This window comes from Nyctibius grandis, chromosome 4 (genome assembly GCF_013368605.1).
Source record: "Nyctibius grandis isolate bNycGra1 chromosome 4, bNycGra1.pri, whole genome shotgun sequence".
Lineage (NCBI taxonomy): Eukaryota > Metazoa > Chordata > Aves > Nyctibiiformes > Nyctibiidae > Nyctibius > Nyctibius grandis.
The window spans coordinates 74,204,490-74,226,608 of NC_090661.1; the positions used below are offsets into that span (position 1 = coordinate 74,204,490).

General features: G+C 38.6%; 1 protein-coding gene across 1 annotated transcript in view; it reads left to right on the forward strand.

The window, feature by feature from the left end:
• Positions 1-634: 634 nt before the first annotated feature.
• Positions 635-22,119, forward strand: part of LDB3 (LIM domain binding 3) — a 127,539-nt gene continuing 106,054 nt past the window's right edge. Inside the window, 2 exon segments of the mRNA XM_068399673.1 lie at positions 635-704; positions 706-756. Coding sequence (XP_068255774.1) covers positions 663-704; positions 706-756 — 93 coding nt within the window. The 5' untranslated portion in view covers positions 635-662.

The window sequence follows — 22,119 nt, forward strand, 5'->3', positions numbered from 1 at the left end:
AAGCAAGGGCTGTGGAACCAAGAGCCGAACGTGAAGTTGTGGGGGTTTTTTGTGATGCTAAATGCATGTAGTATATACTTTTTTCAGTTTAACAAACCAATGCAAAAGAAGGTAAACGCTCTTTTTTTGGTGCCTTTCCTGCTACATATAGGAAGATCTATGTAAAAAGAACTTGTTTGTAGTACATTATGTATCACGGTGCATAAATACATGTTCGGAAGCAGAAGTTACAAAAGGCTATGTAGTTGTTAACTGGTTAGTAAAGAGATTTGGGCATTGGGGATTTTGTTTGCTTGTTTTATTACAGATGTATTTTGCCCATAAATAATTGAGTATGAAGAGGGGCTTGAGAAGCCTAGGAAAGATCTGTCCCCTTCCCTGGGGGCTATATTAGACCTCTGAGTCATGAAGTCTTTGCATAGTACGTGTCTGGTTACAAACCTTTTATGGGCTCTACTCAGCAGGGATATCAGCATCTGTATTATAGCTCCCATCTATTCTTAGGTGATATCAGAGCACGACTGAACAGGCAAGGCAGAAAGAGAATTGCTTTCGTTATATAAAACTCTTCCCTTTTCTCATTCTGTTTTTTTTCACGCTTTCTCTGACTACCCCATCCTTCTGTTCTGCAGTGCCTTGTTGCCTTGTGAAAGAGGTACAAAATGGCTTACAGCGTGACTCTGAATGGACCTGGCCCATGGGGTTTTCCGACTGCAAGGGGGCAAGGACTTCAACATGCCCTTGACCATCTCCAGAGTAAGTGAGCAACAAAACTTTGTTAATCTTGTTTAGGTTGGAAAATAGCAGTGAACTAGTCATATGTATACTCTGACCTGGCCTAGCAAAACAGAGGAACTTTGCAGCTAGCTCTGAATAAAAAGAATATAAGGTGGACTTCAAATATGCCGGTTAGAGGCGCAACCTGGCATTGTTGATGCCTCAGGAAGACAGTTCTGATTAGTATATTTTTAAGAATGACAATACTGTCTCTTTTAAATAAGCTTCCACTTCTATTTTGTACAGTGTTATCTCTTTTTGTGCTGATAGGAGCCTCACTGGTGCTGTCTATTTGGGGAGAAGGGAGTGGAATAATTATGAATAGGAATATAAAATTATATCTCTACAAAATTTAAATTGAAATTATATTCTAGAAAATAAATATGTAACTGCTTGTAAATTTTTGAAGTCTAGGTGTTAAAACTGAACAAAGATAGGGATACATGTCCCTTCTTTTGAGGGGAGCAATAATTGGATGAGAAGTAGACAGGTCAAGCAGAACACTAAATAGTGCTTAAAATGTGGTCTTAAATTATGCAGAAGCCTTCCATTTGCAGCTGGCAAACAGCATGTGATTTAATTATTAATTACCTGGTGTATCTGTCAATTACAGATTAGTCCATTTATTTCCTAGCTGTCCTTTTTGTTTTCTTTTTTTTTTCCTAAGAGCAATGTTTTAGGGTGTTGCAGTGAGGTGCTCTTATTACCTGAATTAGCGGAGTTTCTTAAATTTTTTTTAACATTGGATGGTTTTCAGGAAATTTGTAAGCGTTTCCCTTGCCTACCCTTCTCTTATCAAACTAGATAGTTCTCTGTAACTTCTGGTTTAGGAACTCCGCTTTCTACTAACCTCTTGCAGCTCCCTCCTCTTCTTTTTCCTCCTTTTTTTCTTTCTGACAGTCTCAAATCTGTTACAGAATGCTCAGATCTTTTTAGAGACATCTTGGTTCCTCCACCAATCACCTGCAGAAGGCTTATTTTGCAGTGCAATGGCAAAAGAGGTTACTTACATAACAGTGGTTAAAAAGAGTACCAGAATGATTTAATCAGACAAACAGAATGCAAACAAAAGGTCTGCTCCACTGCAAAAAAAGCCACCTACACTACTTTGAAAACTTTTTTTTTAATAATGAAACAATCGAGTCTGTTAAGTTGTGGGTGCCAAACTGATATCCCTGCAACAATCATGATTCAAAGTCATCAGTGAGCTTTTGAAATCTTAACTGTGCTCTTTCATATTCATACTGTAAAGCTCGTATTACTTGATCTCCCTTATTCTTATGCACGATATTCCTGCACTTACCTTAATATTAAGTCCTATGACGATGAGAGGAACTTGTCGTAACCCCTTTTGCAGAAGCGGCATAGTGATTGCGAAGAAGGATGTTCTGTCAGTGTTATTAAAAACAAGCAAGCAAAAAACAACCAAGAAAGCCTCCAACCCTGCCCACAGAAATAAACTCACTTCATAAACTTATACTAATGGTAAATAGTTTTGGTATTTCTTTCCTTATGTCACCCAAGGTAAGTACAGAGAGGTGCCAACATACTTCTGTAGGCATTTTCATGACACCTTGCAGCCTGCATTGTCTGTGGTGTTGATTATTTTTTATAAGTAATTCAGTCATACCTAGAGGCTGTCAGTCACGGGCTGGGGCACTTGCACTGCATATGACACAATCAGAAAAGAAAAACCAGTTGTTTCCCAAAGAACCCAATGTCTCAGATCATAGTCTCTTAAAGTATACTCACTATGCCCAAAGGCTATATGATTCTCTTGAGGCTTTTGAGAGCATATGATGAGCGGGAGTGAAATTGCAACGGCTGGATTCCCAGAGGTGTGGAAGAATTACCTCTTCATGTAGCTGGCTGCATTTCCAGCAGGAGAAGTGTCAGAAAGCACTGTTAAATGTTTTGAACTCTTTCCCCTCGAGGCACAGTTTTTAGTTGGGAGCATTGCTTTGGGATGGGATTGGATTTTGTAGCCTGCCTTAGGGGGAAAAGCAGTCATGCAGAAATGAACGTAGCCTCTTTCAGGGGGAGCTGGAGTAGAGATGCCTGCTGGTTGTGATATTTTTAAATTAGAACACAGTGTAATACTTGAGGTTTGATGATAATATTCTTGAAGTCTATTTTTTCTTCAGCATCTTTCACATAAATATATTTCCAAACAAATCAGATATTCCCCTTAATCAGCAATTTGCAGTCATAAGTGAGTTGAGCTGTGAACTTAGGCATAATAGCAGTCTTACCGTGGGGGAGAAGGAAAGCTGTACTTGCATTCTCAAGATATTCTTGGGGTGGAGTGGGGGAGGGAAGATAACTGTGAGGAAAATCACCTTCTTGGGAAGGGCACACAGCTCTAAATGTTGCCAGTGGATGCCATACACCTATCTATGGACTGGTTTTGATCCACAGCTGCCCTGAGATGGGATTAGACTTTCTGTGTGCAAGATGAGTCCTAAACCCCAAACATTTCAACTTAAAGGGTCTTATAATTACTTTTAATACTGGATGTGCCATGGCCCTTTTGCCTACATATGCGTAGTATCCCTCTATGCAGGCAGATAGGTTTTACATGCGGACATGCTCATTATGCTCTAACTGCCTCCAAGCAATGAGACTGCCTGTGGGTGGTCCACAGAGAACAAAAAGATTTATCCTTTTTCATGGAGGCTCTGTGCACTCCTGTCATGCTGCAAGTCATGCCGTGAGAGTTGCCTCTGAGCTCCTGAGAAAGATGACTGCAACAGTCTGTCACACTGGGATTGTTCATCCCATCTGTAGTCTTATGCCTGCATGTTTCCAAGGACCTTCCTGAAAGGGTAAGCCAGTATTGTGCCAGTATGAACCTAGCCCACACCTAGACATAAAGCAGGCACCCTCGACTTAGGAACTGTGACTTAGCTGTCTGTTGACCTGCGCTCTGTCAGCCAGCCCCATACAATTTCCACTCAGCTTGCACTTCACCTGAGAAGCGTGACCTTATTGCAGTCTACAACTACCTGAAGGGAGGTTGTAGTGAAGTGGGAGTTGGCCTCTTCTCCCAGGCAGCTAGCGATAGGACAAGAGGACACAGCCTCAAGCTTCGCCAGGGGAGGTTCAGGTTGGACATTAGGAAGAATTTCTTTTCAGAAAGGGTCATAGACATTGGAATGGGCTGCCCAGGGAGGTGGTGGAGTCACCATCTCTGGATGTGTTTAAGAAAAGACTGGACATGGCACTTAGTGCCATGGTCTAGTTGACAGGGTGTGTCAGGGCAATGGTTGGACTCGATGATCCCTGAGGTCTCTTCCAACCTGGTTGATTCTGTGATTCTGTGAAGCAGGGGAGAAAACCTGAAGGTCTTTGAAGCCTACTGACAAAAGCACAATACCAGATTGTGGCATTGCTAATGCTTTTGTTCAGGAAAATGCTCTTAAAACAGTGGGCAAGGAAGGGAATTACTCAGAGCTGTTTGGCACAATGGTTCAGTTTTAAAGGACTCTTTAAAAAGCTGTATGAGACACTGTATTTTCTTCTTGTCAGGTAGGTCCAGATGATCAGCTCACTGCTGAATTGTCAACAGCATAAAATGTAAGAGTCACAGTCAGTGTTCCCCTAAGATGGATTGTTCTGCTTATCTGTTCTTTATCTAAAAATAAGTGCCTGACTAACGTAGCGGGGTGGGGACAGGAAAAGAGGAGGCAAAAGCAAGTAGAGAAGAGTTAAGGTCATTCTGTGGCTTTCACACTCTTTTAACAACAGCATTAGAAAATAATCTGTGAAGATTTAAAAATATTTTTCCAGTCCCCACCCTGCAGACCATCCTACCATCTAGAACAAATTCTGTCTTGAGATGTCATGGGCAGGTAGCAGAGGTAGGAAAATAGTATTGACGGACTCTTAGTAAAGCTGAGCATCTGTCAGTCCTACTGAAATGAATGAGACTCACAGGTTGCTGGCAATGCTAAGAGCTGTCACCAGTGGCGTGGTCATATGCATAAATCTGGTCTTTCCAAATTGATGTGGGCAGCAAAGCAGGTTATTTTCCCCTACTGCTTGCATGAACTGTCTGGAAGCAAGCAGAATTCATTAGTTTTATAGACCTAATCCTCTGTAAGAAGGCTTTTAGGCATAGTTAATCATGTAAGTGCTGTGTTGCCATGTTACCTAAGGTGGCACGATTGTACATGGGTGGATGCAATAGCAGAGCCTCTTCATATATCTGTGAATGATTATTGCTGAACAGCAAGCTTTTCTAGTGAGACAGGCTGGCTTGCAGGTGATGCAATGAGCTGATAGGTATGCAAGAATTATCATCATCTGAGATAGCAGAAATATTATCCAGAACAGTGTGGTAACTCATGACTGGTATATTCACTCTGTGATTATCCATACAGTTTTGTATTTCCTAATAGAGATGTTTTTTTGAAGTTGCCTGGGTTCTAAATCAAAAGCCAGAGCCTGAAGCTGAAGGAGACAGTGTTTAAACAAAACAAAAATGTCGGAGAACTATTTTGGCTTTATTCTGTTATGTGAGGAAGTTGAAATCTGGTGATGATGTAAGCGCCGTGGGGGGAAACGGCAAACACTAATAGGAAAAATTAGCTGATCTGTATACTTGTTCTGATACAAGCAGCCTGGAACAGCATTTTGGAGCAGGAAAAAACCCTATTCTAGCATTTTGCAGTCCATGTCTCTGGAGGAGCAGGAAGGCTTTTCTCACATTTTTGGGGCTCTTTCCTTTCATCAGCATCTCTTCCTGATTACTTCCTGTCCCTCCTCCACTCCCTGGCATACATAGGTCAGCCTCTCACTGTGACTGCGTTTCCTTTAGAGGAGCTATGTGAGAGCATTCATTTCAGATGGGGTATCAGCACCTTACAACATGCAAGTGATGGGTGAAGGGAATCCCTCCTTGCTTTCTTCTTCTATTCTTGAATGGAGGGAAACTTCAGATTATCTAGGCCAGGCACTAGGCATTCTGCAGCTGTCATTTGGATGACTTTGTGGTGCAGGACAAAAACTGTAATCAGAAGACTGCAGTTTACCTGTATTGACCGAACTGAAGAAATTTGACAAGTTCACTTGAAATGCTGATTCCTCATCACCTGTTAAGCATCCATCTCTGGTGAATCGAAATGCTGAGTAGCTGTCCTACAGCTACAACTGCCTCTTCAAGAGGTTTTTCTAATCTCCAAATGTGAAATCCTTCAATACTAAAAGCCACAGATTAGTATTTATAATAGTTGATATTCTACAGGTATTGAATAGGTAAATCTTGTGTCTTCTAAAAGCCTTCCTTTTTAACTACTATTCAGTAGAGATGTTTCCTTTTTCCCCTGAAATTCAAAAGACCGTGAGTCAACTTCTGAAAGGGGGAGTGAACCATTTAATGTAATGACTGTCTTGTGTCTAGATAAACTAGTAATTTCTTATGCATGAGTGGTTTCACATTCTTCCAGTCTTCTACAATTTAACTCAAAATAGTTCCTTGTGAGAGGAAAAAGAAATACTTCCAGGCTGACTTTTAAGAACACTCTAAAACTTTCCTGTCTGTTTTTGATAAAACAACTCTTCTGTGGGCATCAGAATTTCTTTGGGATAATCTGCTTAATTTGTAGATCACTTCTTGAGCAACAGAGTCACCCCATCCAAAGTTATAGCATTCTGAGTTTTATTACGTGCAGTCATTTGTTATATGTACAAATGCGTCAGTATCATGAGAATGGTGTTACTTTAGATGGTGTCTTTGCTTTCAAACTAATTTGCAAGCCAATTCTGGTATGTTTACAGCCACAATTATCAGAAATTATTGTATTTCTGTGAGCCTGAACACTACAAGTAACTCCTAAAGCTCCTGATTTGGAGATGTTTGAGATGTTCTAGTAGTCAGCATCTATATTATAAATGACAGTTCACTATGTAGAGCATTTGTATGATATGGTTGCGTCTCTCATAAAACACAAGTGGCATGCGTATGTTGGACAAGGAGGGAGGTAGCAAATTCTCTAGTTGCATTCTGTTTAAATAATATTTATTGGACCAGAGAAAGAGATGGGTTCTGGCACCTGGGAATCAAAAAATCTCTGGATACTGGGGACTCAATTCAAGTCTCTGCTCTGAATAAAGCAGAAAAGAGGTTTAAACTTGGCTATGCAGGAGCTCTAAGAGGTAAAGCATTAATTATTCTGAGGTAGACAACATTTCCTGTTTTGACCAAAAATACCATATCAGGTCTGAGGAGTAATCCCAATGGATGTTTCACCTGGGCTGCTAACAGTTTGAGAGAAGGTTTGATTTCAACAAATACACAATTTTCGTAATACAAAGCAGTTCCAGCACAAGATGTACTATGTTTTCCCTTCTGCTTAAGCAATGGTGATATAAGTAAGAAGTTTTTGTTTTCTTTCCTTGCAGAAAACATTCTGAAAAATTCATGCAGCTTGTTGTTATATCCTTAAACTCAGGATTTTGGGGAGAAGAGTCCTTTTATTATAATTTTTATTTAAATCTTAGCATTATAATGCAATGTGATTTGAATGCATGTACTGTACTCGGCCAAATAACTTTCAGGAAGGAAATAGAGCTAGTTACAGCTCTTGGTCAAATGAGTTCTCCTTTAAATGAAGTATGTGCTTGGAACTGAAAGGCAGTCCCTCTTATCTGTTTGTGTGATTAAAGTAATCGCTACATACTAAGCTCACTGCTGAAGGCCAGGGGTATATAAGGAGTATTATGTACTCTGCACAGTGTCTGTGCAGATGTCATGCACAGCTCTAAGGTTCTATTTCTCAATTCTATCCATATTTTGAATTTCAGGAGAAACATTTAGCCCTCTTAGAATGTAGTCCAGATTAATATGAATAATGGCCTGTAATAGCTGAGGTACTGGCTTAAATGATGGTACATCATCAAACCTGCTGCTCTGACTATTCTGACACATAATACATAACCTGTAGGTTTGAAGCCCTTTCTTTACGTCACCTGCTAAATGCAGCTTTTCTCTTTGGGATGTGATTGTATCTGAATGATCAATGCTCATGTGGCATTATCAGTGAAAAGAGCTCAGTGTATGAAATAATTGGGCTGAATGGCATCTATGCAATTACCACCTCAGTTATATACACAGTCAGTATTTATTGGTGCTAGCTTACTACTTATGCCAAAAAATGCCCCGCGGTGACTTTGCAGCTTTCTTTCCTGCAAAAGGGAGGGGAACATAACCCTTCCCTTGAACAGAGGCATAGTGTTAACTGGGAGAAACTTGGGCCCAAGATTGGTGAGAAGCTGAGAAGTTCACAAGTGGGGATAACCATAGTTACTGTGTCTTTATGGAAGATGAGGAGAAGGTTTCTTAACCTAAGGGAACAAATCCACAACTCATCTGAGTTATGTTCCTTTTTTTCTTGTTTTAACATTTAACGATGTTCCCTGGCAACTGGATATTCTGGTCTGAGAAATTGCTTAGCCTTTGACCTAGAGTTTATTTATTTGAGAATATAGTTCGTGTAGTATTTCAGGAAGTCCTCAGATTTACTTAATTATTATTAAAGTTAATAATTTTGCAGATCCTTTAGAACTAGTAAACACAGCAGGAGGTAACCATTAAATTATGAATTTAAAGCTGCTGAACTGTTAGTGCTTTATAATTAAAATACACAATAAGCTTTTTCCAGGTAGAACTTTTTATTAGTGTTTGATGTCTGAGCTCAATAAATGGCTATCTTCATAACACAGCAGATGATGACCCTGTCATTAGCTCCATTCTGAATATATTATTGCAAAATGTTCTTCAGCCAGTGGAACACAGAGGGAAACTAGCTCTGCAAAAATGCTAGCATTGACTTTCTATACCAGCAACAGCAGTTCCCATCTGGTCACTCTTGTAGTCTAAGTAGTAGCATAAAGCATATGTTATTTTATAACTCTATAAAATGTGAGTATTTAAAAAAAAAACACACACAAACCTTTAGTAGAACTGTGAAAGTATGAAAATGGTGTACAAAATGCAATGGTCTTCACTATAATCTAGCATTCATAGTGCACTGGAGCTAGCTGAGAACACAATTTGATGTAGCTGATTTGTGTGTAACTAGAAGTATGTGTACATGGGCACCTGAGATGCCACCATTTTAATGCATAACATAGCTTTAAGGTGTCCAATATAATACGAGATACTACTCTTCTTTTTTTACTGAGTTTTGTTGCAAGAATGGCCAGATGCTCAATGTACAGGTAAGTTATTAATCCCCATTGAAAGATCATGAGGAAGAGGAGAGGAAGGAGGGAAATTTTTGCTGAACACAGTAAAAATCAATACTTGCAAGTCTTGAGGATAGAAATTAATTTAAAACATTGTCTGGCAATGTCAGCTATGGTATGCTTTGAAATGAATAAAGCTAATTGAAAAAGGATGGCTTATATACAGCATGTTAAAGGAATGTTTCTTTTGTACTAGTGTAATTAAAGCCTTAATAAAAAGGTTTCCTGAGAGCAAAATCTCAGAATAGGCTTTTTGTTACAATTGTCTAAATTCTTAAATCCTAATTTGATAAAAGTCTGTTATGATATTTAATAAATGGCGCTTCATAAAGAATTTAGTTCTTGCCAGTACAGAGTTAGGACAAGGATGTTAACAAGTGTGCTATTCAGTCACATTATGTTGACCCATAATTTACATAGTATCATATATTTAAAAGCAAACAGGTATCACCTGTCAAAATGTGCTGCATAGATGATGAGGAAAAAAAAAATGTATTTTACTTAGCTGCTATCATAATTTAAAGGCCTAAGTAAAATAGAAGCTTGATCATATGAAGCTGGCCCTGAATCTTGGTCCAGCCCTACTGTTGGGTATCCTTTGGGAACAATCCTAAAAACGTTCATTTTCAGGTCCATTAAGAGTATATTTTTTTTTTTCACCAAATGTGAAGCTGTTTGTGTTCTTCTGAGAGATTTCAGGAACAAGAGCACCCAGCCCTTATTTATAGGGGGAAGAAAGAACGTGGTTTTTTTTTTCCACCTGCTGACTTTGAGTGAAAGCAGTCTGTGTTTTTGGAATTAGGTACCCTGAAAATACTTAGCTTCCAGCTTACAAATGGCTCCAGATCACATCTTGAACGTGCTTCATACAAGGTGACTTCTCTTTTTGTTAGCAGTGGCTAGCAGCCATTTTTCCAGAAAGTCAATGAGATCTAGCTCTTCTTTTAGGCAGATGTAATGGGTCAAATGTCTTAAAGGCATGCAAATCCCCTGGCAAGGGTAGAGTTACTTTCTGTACCTCCCACATGCGTAGCTTGTGGTGTGATCATCTATGCCACAGGTGTTCAGTGCCTGGACACTGTGCATAAATAGGTTTTAACCCTTCCCCAAAATCATTCCAAATACACTTGATTTGTAGCAATGGCAGCTGAGGATTAGGAGGAACTCAGCCTTTCATATGCTTGCACCATATCCCCTCCTTTCCCTTGTTTAGAGTCCAAATTCCAGCTGCTGGGCTATTTTGGCTCCCTCACTTGCTGCTCTTGGTTAGCCATACTTGTTAATACAGACATAAACCCTTATTCTCATTAAAGGTAACAGGCTTAAGGGCACACACTTTAAACAATTTATGGCTCTTCAGTTTAAAGTCAGCATTAGTGACAATTAGTCTTTGTGGCATGAAGAAAAATAACTGTAAGGCATTGTAGTACTTATTATACCTGGTTAGGGTGCCATGCACACTCTTCAGAAGCCTCTGTAGGACTCTCATGCTATATTTAAAGGATCCTGTAACTTAGGAAGCTATTTTGAATTGGAACAAATGCTACATTTACCTCAAGCTTCTGGAATGGGACACGGTATCCAAAACTCCAAAAATACTACATGTAACCCCAGATTCTGGTACATAGTGCCAAATCAGAATGCTCTGGTATTAGGGTGAATTTGGGCTGCCTTTTCTTGATCCTGGGGGTCACTGGGACTGTCCTGCTCTATTTGAGAATGTCAACATTCTCTCCTTACCCAGTCATAGCTGGTTCAAAAATGGCCAAGGGCAGTTGGTACTATGGCAGGTGCTTACAAAAGAAATAGGCAGCCGAAACAAGATGTCCTCTTTCATCAGAGTTGGCTAAGATTAACTACTCTAGGAAATAAATGGATAGTCTGCCTGCTAATTTTTTGACAGAAGTTGCAAAATAAAAGTGCTCTTCTGACCTACTGTCAAAATTGCTTTCCTATCTAGAAGATTCTTGTCTCACTTGTTTCCTTAAATTATCTAACAAATTATTCAAGATTAAATCCTCTTGCCAACTGTATGGGGTAGGGCGGATGAGGATCTCTTATGTGTCTGCTTTGCTTTCTTGATGACAAGAAGTGGTCAAAAGTCTAGAAGTGTCATCGTTTGTTTGAACAATGACATACCAAACCTATTTGAACAGCAGTCTCTTCTCAGTTTAATTGCCTACTGCTTGGTATTGCTGCTTTTCGGTGTAACATTTCTAAAATTAAAATATGTGCTGTGCTGGCATATAGTTGTCAGTAGTTCAGGATGAGTGTGTGGAGTTGTGGGTAGCAGGCTGTTGGAGGTAAGCCCTTGATGGAAAGAGTGAACAGATTATTAGGGTGCCAGAACTGTTTGGCTGTTTCATCCCTGAGGCATAGCAAAACTATCCTCTCTTTTGAGAACTCTGTGTTGTGGCAGTTGGCTGCAAGGACAAGTACCGATACTGCTGTGGACTCTGGTCGTGTGGGAGAACCCTAACGTTGGCTCTTGGCATTCATCCTTTCTCCATGTGGGATGGTACTCTGTTGTGTCCTCCTTCCCTATGCCTGGGATGCTGACGTGGGCTTCCTCCCCTGCTTGCCTTTCCTTGCTCTACCCTGCACGTTTTCCCTCCTCAGAGACTGCCATCCTTTCTTTGCTCCCAGCTTTTGATGATGTTCAGATTAAGTACACTGTGAGTGGAGGAGCAAAGAGATGAAGGTTATATTTAGAAAGTGAAAGTTACAGACCCTTCCATGAAGTGTTATAATTTCTTACAGAACAGTGAAGGGAAAGAGAAAGAATATGCAGATTATAAGAGTGCAGGAGGGATGTTGGCTGGCTCAACAGGGTCCCTTGTGGATGTTCACAGCTGCTCTGTGTGTAGCTGTGGGGTTTCCTGTTTCTCTGATTACATACGTTGCTGTATTAAATAGTCATCTTTACCCTATGTTGGGGAACCCAAGCTGCAACTAATACGTATAATTTCTGTGTTGAGAATAGAGCATATCTCCACTGATAATTCCTGGAAGAGACTTCCCTTCCTTTGCAACCACACATCCTCTGGCCCACAAAACTGCTCACCAGCAATTCCCTTTTCCTATACTTCTGTGCTTAAGTTTCTGCAGAGCTTTGCTTCCTCACCCTGCAAAATGTCATTTTAGACTGTTATCTCCAACATTTTCTCTGAAGAAAATATGCTGAACATAGATAGTAGGACACATTAATCTTTTTTTTAAAAAAATACTAGCAGATAGTGATTGTGAACATTTCTGTAAGTTCTTCATGGCAAAACACAGGAATATGTGCATCTTTTCAAAGCCCATGTTGTATCTTCTGAGGCTAACATAATTTACTTTATTGAATTTCTAGAAAAGACTCTTTAGGTGACCTAAAGAAATAGGCAAGTGAACAAAAGAGTGAGTGGAAAAAAATGTGCCCTGCAGAGTAAAAGCAACCACAAGCTTTTGTGAAAAATGTGCCCTGTAAAGATGTGCCATGTGTGTCCTACGTGTCAATGGAAAGATCCCAGTGACTCACATCAAAAAGGTCTGGATCTTCAACTCACACAGATCTAGTATTTCTTCTTTTATACAATATGATAACATGTTTCTAGCTTTGGGAGTCCAAGGTGAATAAAGTAGGGGGGAAAATCAAAGCAGAATAAACCTTCTGTAAGCTTTAGAGAATTTGTGAATTAATTCCGTTTTAATTTCAGATCAGTTTCATCTAGACCCAATTCTAATTCCTTTCCTAGTAAGAATGGGAATAGGTCTAAGAGTTGGTAGTTTACATGAACACCGTTGCTTGCTGTCTGGAAGAATATGAAGTGAAGAACCATTGGTTTTTCCCAGTGTTTGTGACTTGCCGTAGAGGTTATCCCAGCTTGTGAGAACATTCCTGGCAACAAAAAAAAAGTGATCATCACTTCCACAATATTGAAGACATATTTGCAGTATGATTGACAAGATGAGGAGGTGGTATATCATTTCTTTGCACATCAAGGGACTGGTAGCGAATGAAACCAAAACTAGAACTTAGCTGCTTTATTTATCCCTTGAACAGGTGCAGTACAAGCAGCTGCAATAAGATCTCTTACACATTCCACCCACGATTCCCTGAAGTTCATGTGTCCAAAAGACAACCTGGAAAGGAGGCAGGACACTCTCTTGTACAGTATTATATTTTATAAGTACAGTGTGAGTTGCTGATCCTTCCCATGGGGAAGGAATTCAAAGCTGGATCTGAGTTTCATGCCATTTGATGATATGGGTAGATGTCTTTTTCTCTTGCCACTCTTTGAGTGTTTAGCTCAGTTACTTAAGTTGGTCTGTAACTTTTTTGTTTTATTAAAACTCTTTGTAGGCCAGAAAACAGCACAAAGGAGTAGTTTTAATATAATTTAACACAATTATTTGCATTAACTGGATATTTGATGAGTTATATCTGAGGAAAGCATCTCTAAGAGGACTTACAAAGAATATTACTTTTTTGTCTACATTAAGTCTTGATCCTCCTCCACTGGTTTTGCAGAAATTGGATTGGGTCCTAATATTAAATGCATCTCCAAGTTTAGGAGGCCAAGGAAAAGCTCTTGCCACATAGTTGATTGTTAAACTTCTTTGTTTGGTATGTAGATAAAGGGTTTAGGAAGAAACTTCCCTTGTTGGCATTTAATTTTAGAACATCCATAGTGAATGTTCTGACTTGGATGCCAGAAGCCCTTAGTTTTAATCTTCCCCTAAAGTATCTGCTCTCAGCTACTGTCTGAGAGTAATGGCTATCTAGCCCATACCTCCACACCAGTATGAGACTGTCCTGTGGTATACTAATGCTGTGAAGAGAGGTGTGTAGAAAATACTCTCTAAAATATTATCTTTTTCCACTACAGATAACCCAATTTTACATTAACAAAATATGGATCAGGAACTAGCAAGAAAAGCCCCCAAATTGCCAAAGTATCTCTGAAAGAAGAGGGTGCATGCCATCTTCCAAAGCTGTTCATATCCTGCCACCATTGCTACAATTACATTAATGTGGTACTCAGTAAAAATTAGCTTTCTCAGTGTGTTATAAGAGAAGAGCATTTTTCTGGCTAAATTCTAACACCCTACAAGAGCTGATGGTGACCACCTTGAAGAGGTGAAGCTGAAACATCTAATTGTTTATTAATATTTATTTGACTATTTTCATATATTTATTGAGTAAAGCCATAATATTAAAAGCTGCAAATCCCTATGTTCATTTCTGGGTTTTTTTTTTTTCAAAAAAAAAAAGCAAAGAAAGGAAATATGAAATCAAGTAAAAACATGTTTGTTTAGAAAGATATCAAATCCTGAGAATAGATGAAGGAGGTGGTGACTTGCAATGTCCTTGGTACATTTTTAGTTGAGCTTAGTTTTACATTTTTGGTTGGTATGTAAAAAGTGTTCTCCCCATTTTCCCTCCTGAATGTATACTGCCTGTGACCCCTGTGTTTCTCTTTGGATGCAAATGGCCCATAGAAAAATCTCCTTTTTCTTTTGTATGCCTGTGATGAACAGGTGCTCTTGAGATACATAATAATACATATATCCTTTCTCTGTCGTTTGTCACATTATGACTTACATTTTGCCTGGTTTATCTTGCTTTGCTACCAGAATAAGTAAAAATCTGGGCTGTTTTGATGGTATCTTTTTACTTGTTGTACAGTTTCATCCCTTTAGTATTCAAGAACATGGAGACATGGATTTTTCTCCCAACTGTAGTGCTTTGTTTCTTTTTGCTGATTTTTTTTTTGCATGCCTTGCCTAGTTAGGCAACAGTTTTTGGTGGCTGTGGATGTTTTCTTCTTGGATGAATTTGCAAAACTTACTCAATAGGCTCAACATCTCTGACTGAACTTGTGGGCGCTGCTGTGACACCAAGGACAAATAGCCATTGGTTTGATTGTGTCTCTTGACACTTTCCTCTCTTCCTCTGGCAAGTTGTATCACTTTGTATTGCAAATAGGTTGCACTGTGACAATTCTCAATTTAATTAGATAACATAACAGAGAGTGCCGTGGCCTCATGTTTAAGGAGAGCTGCCTATAAACTGCACTTAAAAATTGATAGTATGAATCTTAAACTCTGCTTAGCCTTGAAATATGGCTTTGAGTTCCTGTAATGCCTGACATTGTCTTGAAATTTGCCTTTTTCCTTTCTGTTCTTCTGACAACTCCTTCTTCTGTTTTTTATGGCTAATTTTCATTGCAAAGATTAGTGAGAGAGACTAGGACAGGTCTTAATTTTTTGATTATAAAATACATTGTTCATTTTGTGATGAGAACACCATGTTAAAGAAGATGTGGTATCCTTTTTTGCTAGCTTCACTCCAGTCCACTCTTATCCTTAGTCTTACCGTAAACATGGCTGCTTATATCCTCTGAGTAGAAACCCATGTAAAGAAGTAACTGCAAGACTGGACAAACTGCACAAATACTGGAAGTGTAAGCATATATTCCAAGATAGTGAGCTCATTAGCAAGCTGTGTGTATACTAATGGATATCTAGGATGCATGTGAAATGGCAATTTTTGCTATCCCCATCTTTCACTATCAAAGTATTCAGCAATATCCTGCTAGGACTGGGACAGTATATTGAGGTTTAAGTTTGGATTGAGTAATGTCAAGAGAAACACCAGGGTCAAGTCTGAAGGGCGAGAGAGCACTGTAAGCCCTTGTACTGGCATAGGCCCATAAGGAAGAAGTTTGAAGTCTTGCCTGGCAGCTATCCTTCTGTAATAATCCTTCTATTCTAATGAGCACAAGATTAATCTATTTTAATTTCAACAAGGAAGTTGGAAGCTTGGAGAATAAATAGTCCTGCTTGCACTTCAGTGCTTACTCACAATATTTATATTGGAGTTTAGAACAAAGATGATTTATTTTTTGATGATCTATGTTATTTTAAATATGTTCTGGTGTTGGTAACAAGAAGGAATGTTCTTCAGTAGGGACAAAAAAAACCCCAAACAACTAACCGAAAAGTAAATTCTCAATAGTGTGAGAAATGATTGGGCCTTCAAAGAAACAATGCTATTCAAGTCATAAACATTTAGGTAGACTATAATTAAAGAATTCTTTTGGTTTTGCATGCTTCAGACTGAGTACTAAGTCTCTGTGACATGCCCAATTCCAAATGTCAAATCTTTTTTTTTTTTTTTTTTTTTTTCTCTCCTTAGTTTTATCAAAGTATGAAACTATTGACTGAGTGAGATGCTATTGTTGGCAAGCCTTTGATGGACGCTCCTGGAATTTCATTGCAGGAGCCATGACTTCTGTTTTATCTGAAATCTCACTGGCTCTTGATGACAGACAAACTGTTTTTAGCATTGCACTGAAGGTCAGGCAAATGACTGGCTTCCAAATAGAGTAACTGAAGATACTGGAACAGATTTATTCCTGGTATAATTCCACTAGTTCTGTGAAGTTACAGGGGAAATGTATTTGTCAAGAGAGCCATATGAAATGAAGGATAATACTGCTGTTCTCAATCACTTGTGTATAAAAGGAGGTTGGAAAAAGAATCATTTAACGTAAAGCAAAAATTCCTTCTGTAAGAGAAATGCTACACTCACTAAGAGAAGAGTAATATTTTTACCTGGTATAAACCAGCATAACTCCATTAAGGAGACTGAACACCATAGAATGTGATATTTTTTCTAATATCTGAGAATCTAGCTCTAGTTTTTTAGTCAGAGATGAGGTTGAGGTTTTCTGGCTGTGTATGTATTTTAGGGTTAATCTATGAAATGTATATGCTGCTTATGCTGCTTTCCTAGTGACATTTGGGATGACTCCATTATTTTTCACAGATCTTTAATTTTAGCTACAGTTTTGGCATAGCTCAAGTCTATAAACTGACTATCAAGCAGACTGATTAGATATTTCACGTCATTTTTACAAGTTATTCGTGACCTTAATTCAAATGCAAAGCAATAAGTTGATTTTGCAGATGGATCAAGAAAAGTCAGTAGTAATTTGTGCAAATGAAAACTAGATACTGTTGTACCATTGCTCAGGTATTAGGAAAGGAATAATCAACATCTTTGTAGAATGACATTGCAAACGCCAAAACTACTAGAAGCTGTGAAAAATTTCTTATAGGAGAAACTGTATTGCACAGGTCACAACCATATTGACTGTTTCCAAATCATTGTGAGAAGTGGAGGAGCACATGCCTGCTTTTGGATGCAGGAAGGCTATGTGTGTTAGCAGGGAGGTATAGCTAATGGCTAACAAGGAAGGGCTTTTCATCTCCTGCTTTGTTAGAGTGAACTGATCAATCTAGGTTGGGAACATATAAAGTCATAGATGTAGAGAGATCCTTTGGTTGGTAAAAGCTGTCATCTTGTTTGCCACTTTGCGCCTGAAGGACTAGGAGTATATTGATTACCAACATCCTGTGACACTGGGAGTTGGTGCAAAAATTCAAGATTAAGTTTTTACAAAGAGAGCATTATCAAGAATGTAAAATAAATGTAAACTATATTTTATATTTTGTAAAATAGATTCAAATATAATTTTTACAGTTCTGTGGCAGAAATGTATCCCTTAAAGCTCATACCCCAAACCACATATTTTAATACGTTGGTCTTACTTTTCACCAAGAGGTTACACTTCAGTAAGCTTTTCCCTTAGAGGTGGCAAAATGTTTCTTTAATGACAGATACCCTGATGGTCATAAAGTACAAACAACTGTTGCCATGATGAGGCAGGATTTCTTCAAATTCAGTTAGCTTTGGCTCTAATGCTACACCCTGAAGTCTCTGCTTTTCCAAACCATTCACAACATATGCTCTCTTTAAATCCATCAAACAATCCTGCACTCACTGTATACCGTATGTTCTAATGTCAAAGCAAATCTATGTTCTACTTGTGGCACCTGCTGTGGCACATACTTCAGCTACTTTAGGGTAGTACTAAGCATACCACCATACTTAAAGTCCTGTCAACATAGCTGTGATAAAGCCCCTTTGGAAAATGTATAGCTTCACCCTAAAATAATCATTTATCATAACTCATAAGGGAGAATTAATTGGCATTTAGTTCTTGTAATAATTTGGATTAGTGCCCTTCATGAAGCAGGGGCATGTATGTAAGTACAGGCCTCATAGAATAGGAGTACTTTCATTTTTAACATGGCAAAATAATTTCTGTTACAAATAAACTCCATTTAAAAAAAATACCTAAGACAGTCAATATATCAGCAAATGCCATTGCACTGAATGTGCATAAGTCAGGCTTTGGAAACATCAGGCTGTATTTCTAGATACTAAGGTAGCTTAGATTTGTTTATAACAAAAATAATTAAACTTTTTTCCTTTAATATCAACACAGTTCAAATGATGGGTTAACAAAATGGTGTATTATAATATTACTGTCCACTATGGAAATACCCATGCTATGGATTGACAAACACTTTGTCTATAGCTTATGCAAAAACATACAGATCCTGCAACCTCTGGCATGTTATGTCTTATGACTAGATTTGAGTGTGTGCACTATCTACACATGTATGTTTCCCAGTTGATTGTTATATCTATTACATAAAGCTATAAAGGGAAACAAAAGATGTTTTTAAGAGGAAAAAAAAAGTTAACTTTCTTAGTGTTAACTTGTGTTTACCTCAGAAGTTTCTGTAGTCGTGCCTTCTTCCCACTGAGGTAAGTGTACAACTCTGTAATCTGAAATCTAATCTCTCCTAAATCCTTATACGTATCTTTTATTTTTTTAATGGGTGTCCATGCTTCATAGGTTTATCCTGACAATTAGTTGCTTAAGGGAACTGCAGGTAAATGTAGATGGATCCGGAGGATCCCCACTAACATGGACTGCTTGTCTGCATTCTGCCAACACAGGCATCTTCAAACTTTAATTTCTGTATTTTAGGTTTATAAGTTATTCAAAAGATTGCAAAGATTGTGTGCTTTGAGTGCTCACTTCACATACTGGAGGAGAAAAGGACTGTCTGGTACAAAGAGGAGGGTGTGCTAGACATTGGCTTTGCAAGATGGCAAGTTAGGTGTGAGCCCTGCCATCGGTCTCTTGTGAAGTGAGTTTGCTGTGGTCCTAGCCATAGCCATTAGAGAGGGGCTCTCAAATGTAAAGGTGAGATGGACTTACAAGTTGTTACTTTTGATAAGAAGAGCAGGGAGGTTGCTCTTCAGGACAGAAGGAAACAGGTTCATGAGCATCAGCCTGCCCACAGACTTTAGTTTTATTTCCATATTCATAAGACCAACAAACATTAACATAAAACTCTAGGGGGAATAGAAAAGCTTTTAGAATCCTGTTGTAAATTAAAGGTATGTGTTCCAAATGTTATTTGAGAAGAAATGATTGATATTTTGCCTGAGGTGAAAACGCAAACTCTGATTTGCCATTGCCAAGCAGCTATGCAGTCATTTGTAGGGCTACAAAGCAGTTAGCAGAGAAACTGAAACACTTGCATTTGCAGTGAAGAGAAAAACTTTGTTCTAAGTAACACGGAATTGGGACCATAATATTTTTGCTGTGCTAAAGCTTTATTTCTAATGTGTTGACAGACAAAACAGAAAAATAAAATCCCAAGAGACAGAAGTTCTCTGGTCCTCCAAGCAAACAGGCTGGGGTCACAGGAGGAATATGCACAATGGAATTCATTTCCTATATGAGTGGGATTTTGTTTCCGTTTGAGTCTCCTTGACTCACTAACTTCCACAACAGCTTGATTCACACCTTACTTGGGGAAAGTACTTGCAATCATGCTGTTTCAAAAGCTGTTAATCTTAGAGTAGTTCTGTTCTGTGCCCTTCCTTCTTTAGAAGGATTTAACCACTGTTGATATTCAGACTTTCAGTTCTCCATTCTGGTTTTTTTTCTGAGGGCTGATTATCAGTGTACCTACTAATACAAGCACAAGACTTTCTAGTTGCACACTGATATAGCATAAACAGCGCATGGCCTTCTTATCAGTCTTTACATAAGATGAGCATGACTTTGTGTCATATCTGAGTTGCAGCCAGCAAAAGCTCAGCTTGACAGCCTAGTGCTTTTTCTCTCTGGACTATCACATTGCACATTCTTACCGGGGCATGCGTGATAAAAAAGGATACGAGGCCTCCAAAGAGACGTGACTGATGATACCTTATTGTCTGTGGAGCTTTTGCCTCTGCACTATCACTGCAAATACCTTCACAGAGGCTGCAACAGATGCTAGAATTGTTGCCTACAAGGCAGAGGAGCACAGAGCTTGAAATCCATGCTTTCGTGTCAATTCTCTTTGTCTGTGATATTCACACAGAGCAGTAGAGTTAGGTGAGAAGATATTAGATGTTTTGAAGTGGAAAGTGAAGACTGTCTTTTTTTTCTCTGACATAGTCAAAATCTTCTAAAATAAGTTTTGTCTTTTTCTTATGTCTGCTTCTCCTTTTTTTCCTATTTGTATTTTTATTAGGAACTCATTTTAATACCAGGATGATTTGTTTATACCAGTCTTCTGTATCATTTGCCCAAAATAGTGCTTGATGTCTTGTTTATCACCATGAAACATATTGATTCTGTATTGGCAATAGTTGTATTACCCTGAGGTATGGGACTGGGGAAGGTCTGGGCCCCATTATGCTAGGCGGAGTATATACCTGGAAGAGAGAGTTCAGTGCCTCACTGTTTCAAACCAGAGAATTTCCTCACATTTCTGGTCTGTCTCTTCATCAGAAAAGACAGCCAGATTAATTTAAGCTTACATTTACATTCTCTCTCTGTGGTTGACACATATAGCTTTAATATCAGCTACTGTTTGTGCTTAGTATTTTCCCCTGCAGCCTCGGAAGTCTCTCCATTTGATAATAAAGTTTTGCTGATAAAATGCTATTTCCAGTAGTGACTCAACGTTAAGACTGAATAATAGGAGTCTTTTTCTAGTTCTGACTTTGGATAGCTGTTGAAGAATAGCATCATTATGAAATTGTTGTTTTCTAGATATAGAATAAGAGGTTAATGTCACTGTGTGGAATAGAAATTACGTTTATTTGAATATATGCTGGACTGGGTATGACCCAGCAGACTCATTGGTACGATCTGGAGCTGTGAAGGAGCTCTTTTCTGAGGGTTTTATGTAGGAAATACACAGGAAATGGAACCAGAAGGTAAAGGGTGAATTTCTTTCAATCCTGGAAAAGATACAAAAAGTCAGAGGGGAAGGCCATTCGGAAGAAAATGCCTGTCGCCAGCTGAGAGAACCAGATGGACATAATCTGTGGTATTAAAATATGTCTAGTAAAAGTTTGGAAGCATCTTCGGACTTCATTAAAATGCATATGTTGCTCCCATATAATATACGTATGTAATCTTACAGTCTCTTGAAGAGCTGTATAATTCTATAAATAGAAGACCCATCCTAGGATAAAGAGAGATTACTAACACAGCTCCATTTGGCACTTCTGTCTCCTCCAGGAATCTCCCCAGCTGCCCAATAACCATCCAAGCATTCTTAATTTTCATTTATTTCCGGTTCTTGGTATCTGAAGTAAAAGCCTCCTGTTAAATAGGTGCATATTCACTTTGAGAAATGTTTTCTGCTGCCATTGCAGCTGGCATAGCCTTGATGTGGAGCACATCAAAGTTCCATCGCTGACAGTTATTAAATATTTTCTCTGCAAACATGGTTCATGAGTCTAAGCAATGTTATTGAACAAGATGCTGTGAGAGAAGGAAGCATATAAAAAAAGGAAACATGAAAAATAAAAACTAAGGAGGATGGGAGCCAGTCATCCACTGAGTAATCTCCTGATTGAAGAGGGTTTAGAGAAACTTGGCCAAGATCAAACTCTGACAACATAGTAAAACTCTAAAATGCCTACAGATTTTGTTTGCACGTGGGTGTACAGCTCTGAAAAATATTACTGTAAATATAACTCTGCCTAGAACAGAGAACTTTCATAATTCAATCAGTCATAATTCTGGCTGGATCTGAGATTTGCATGTTGGTATTAGGGAAATGCATCAATCTTCTTTAAAGACATTTTTGCTTTATGCAGTCCAAAATGTCACTTTAACTTAGCCATTCAGATGCTTGTTTGATGACAAAATAGAGTGATGAAGCCCATTGTCC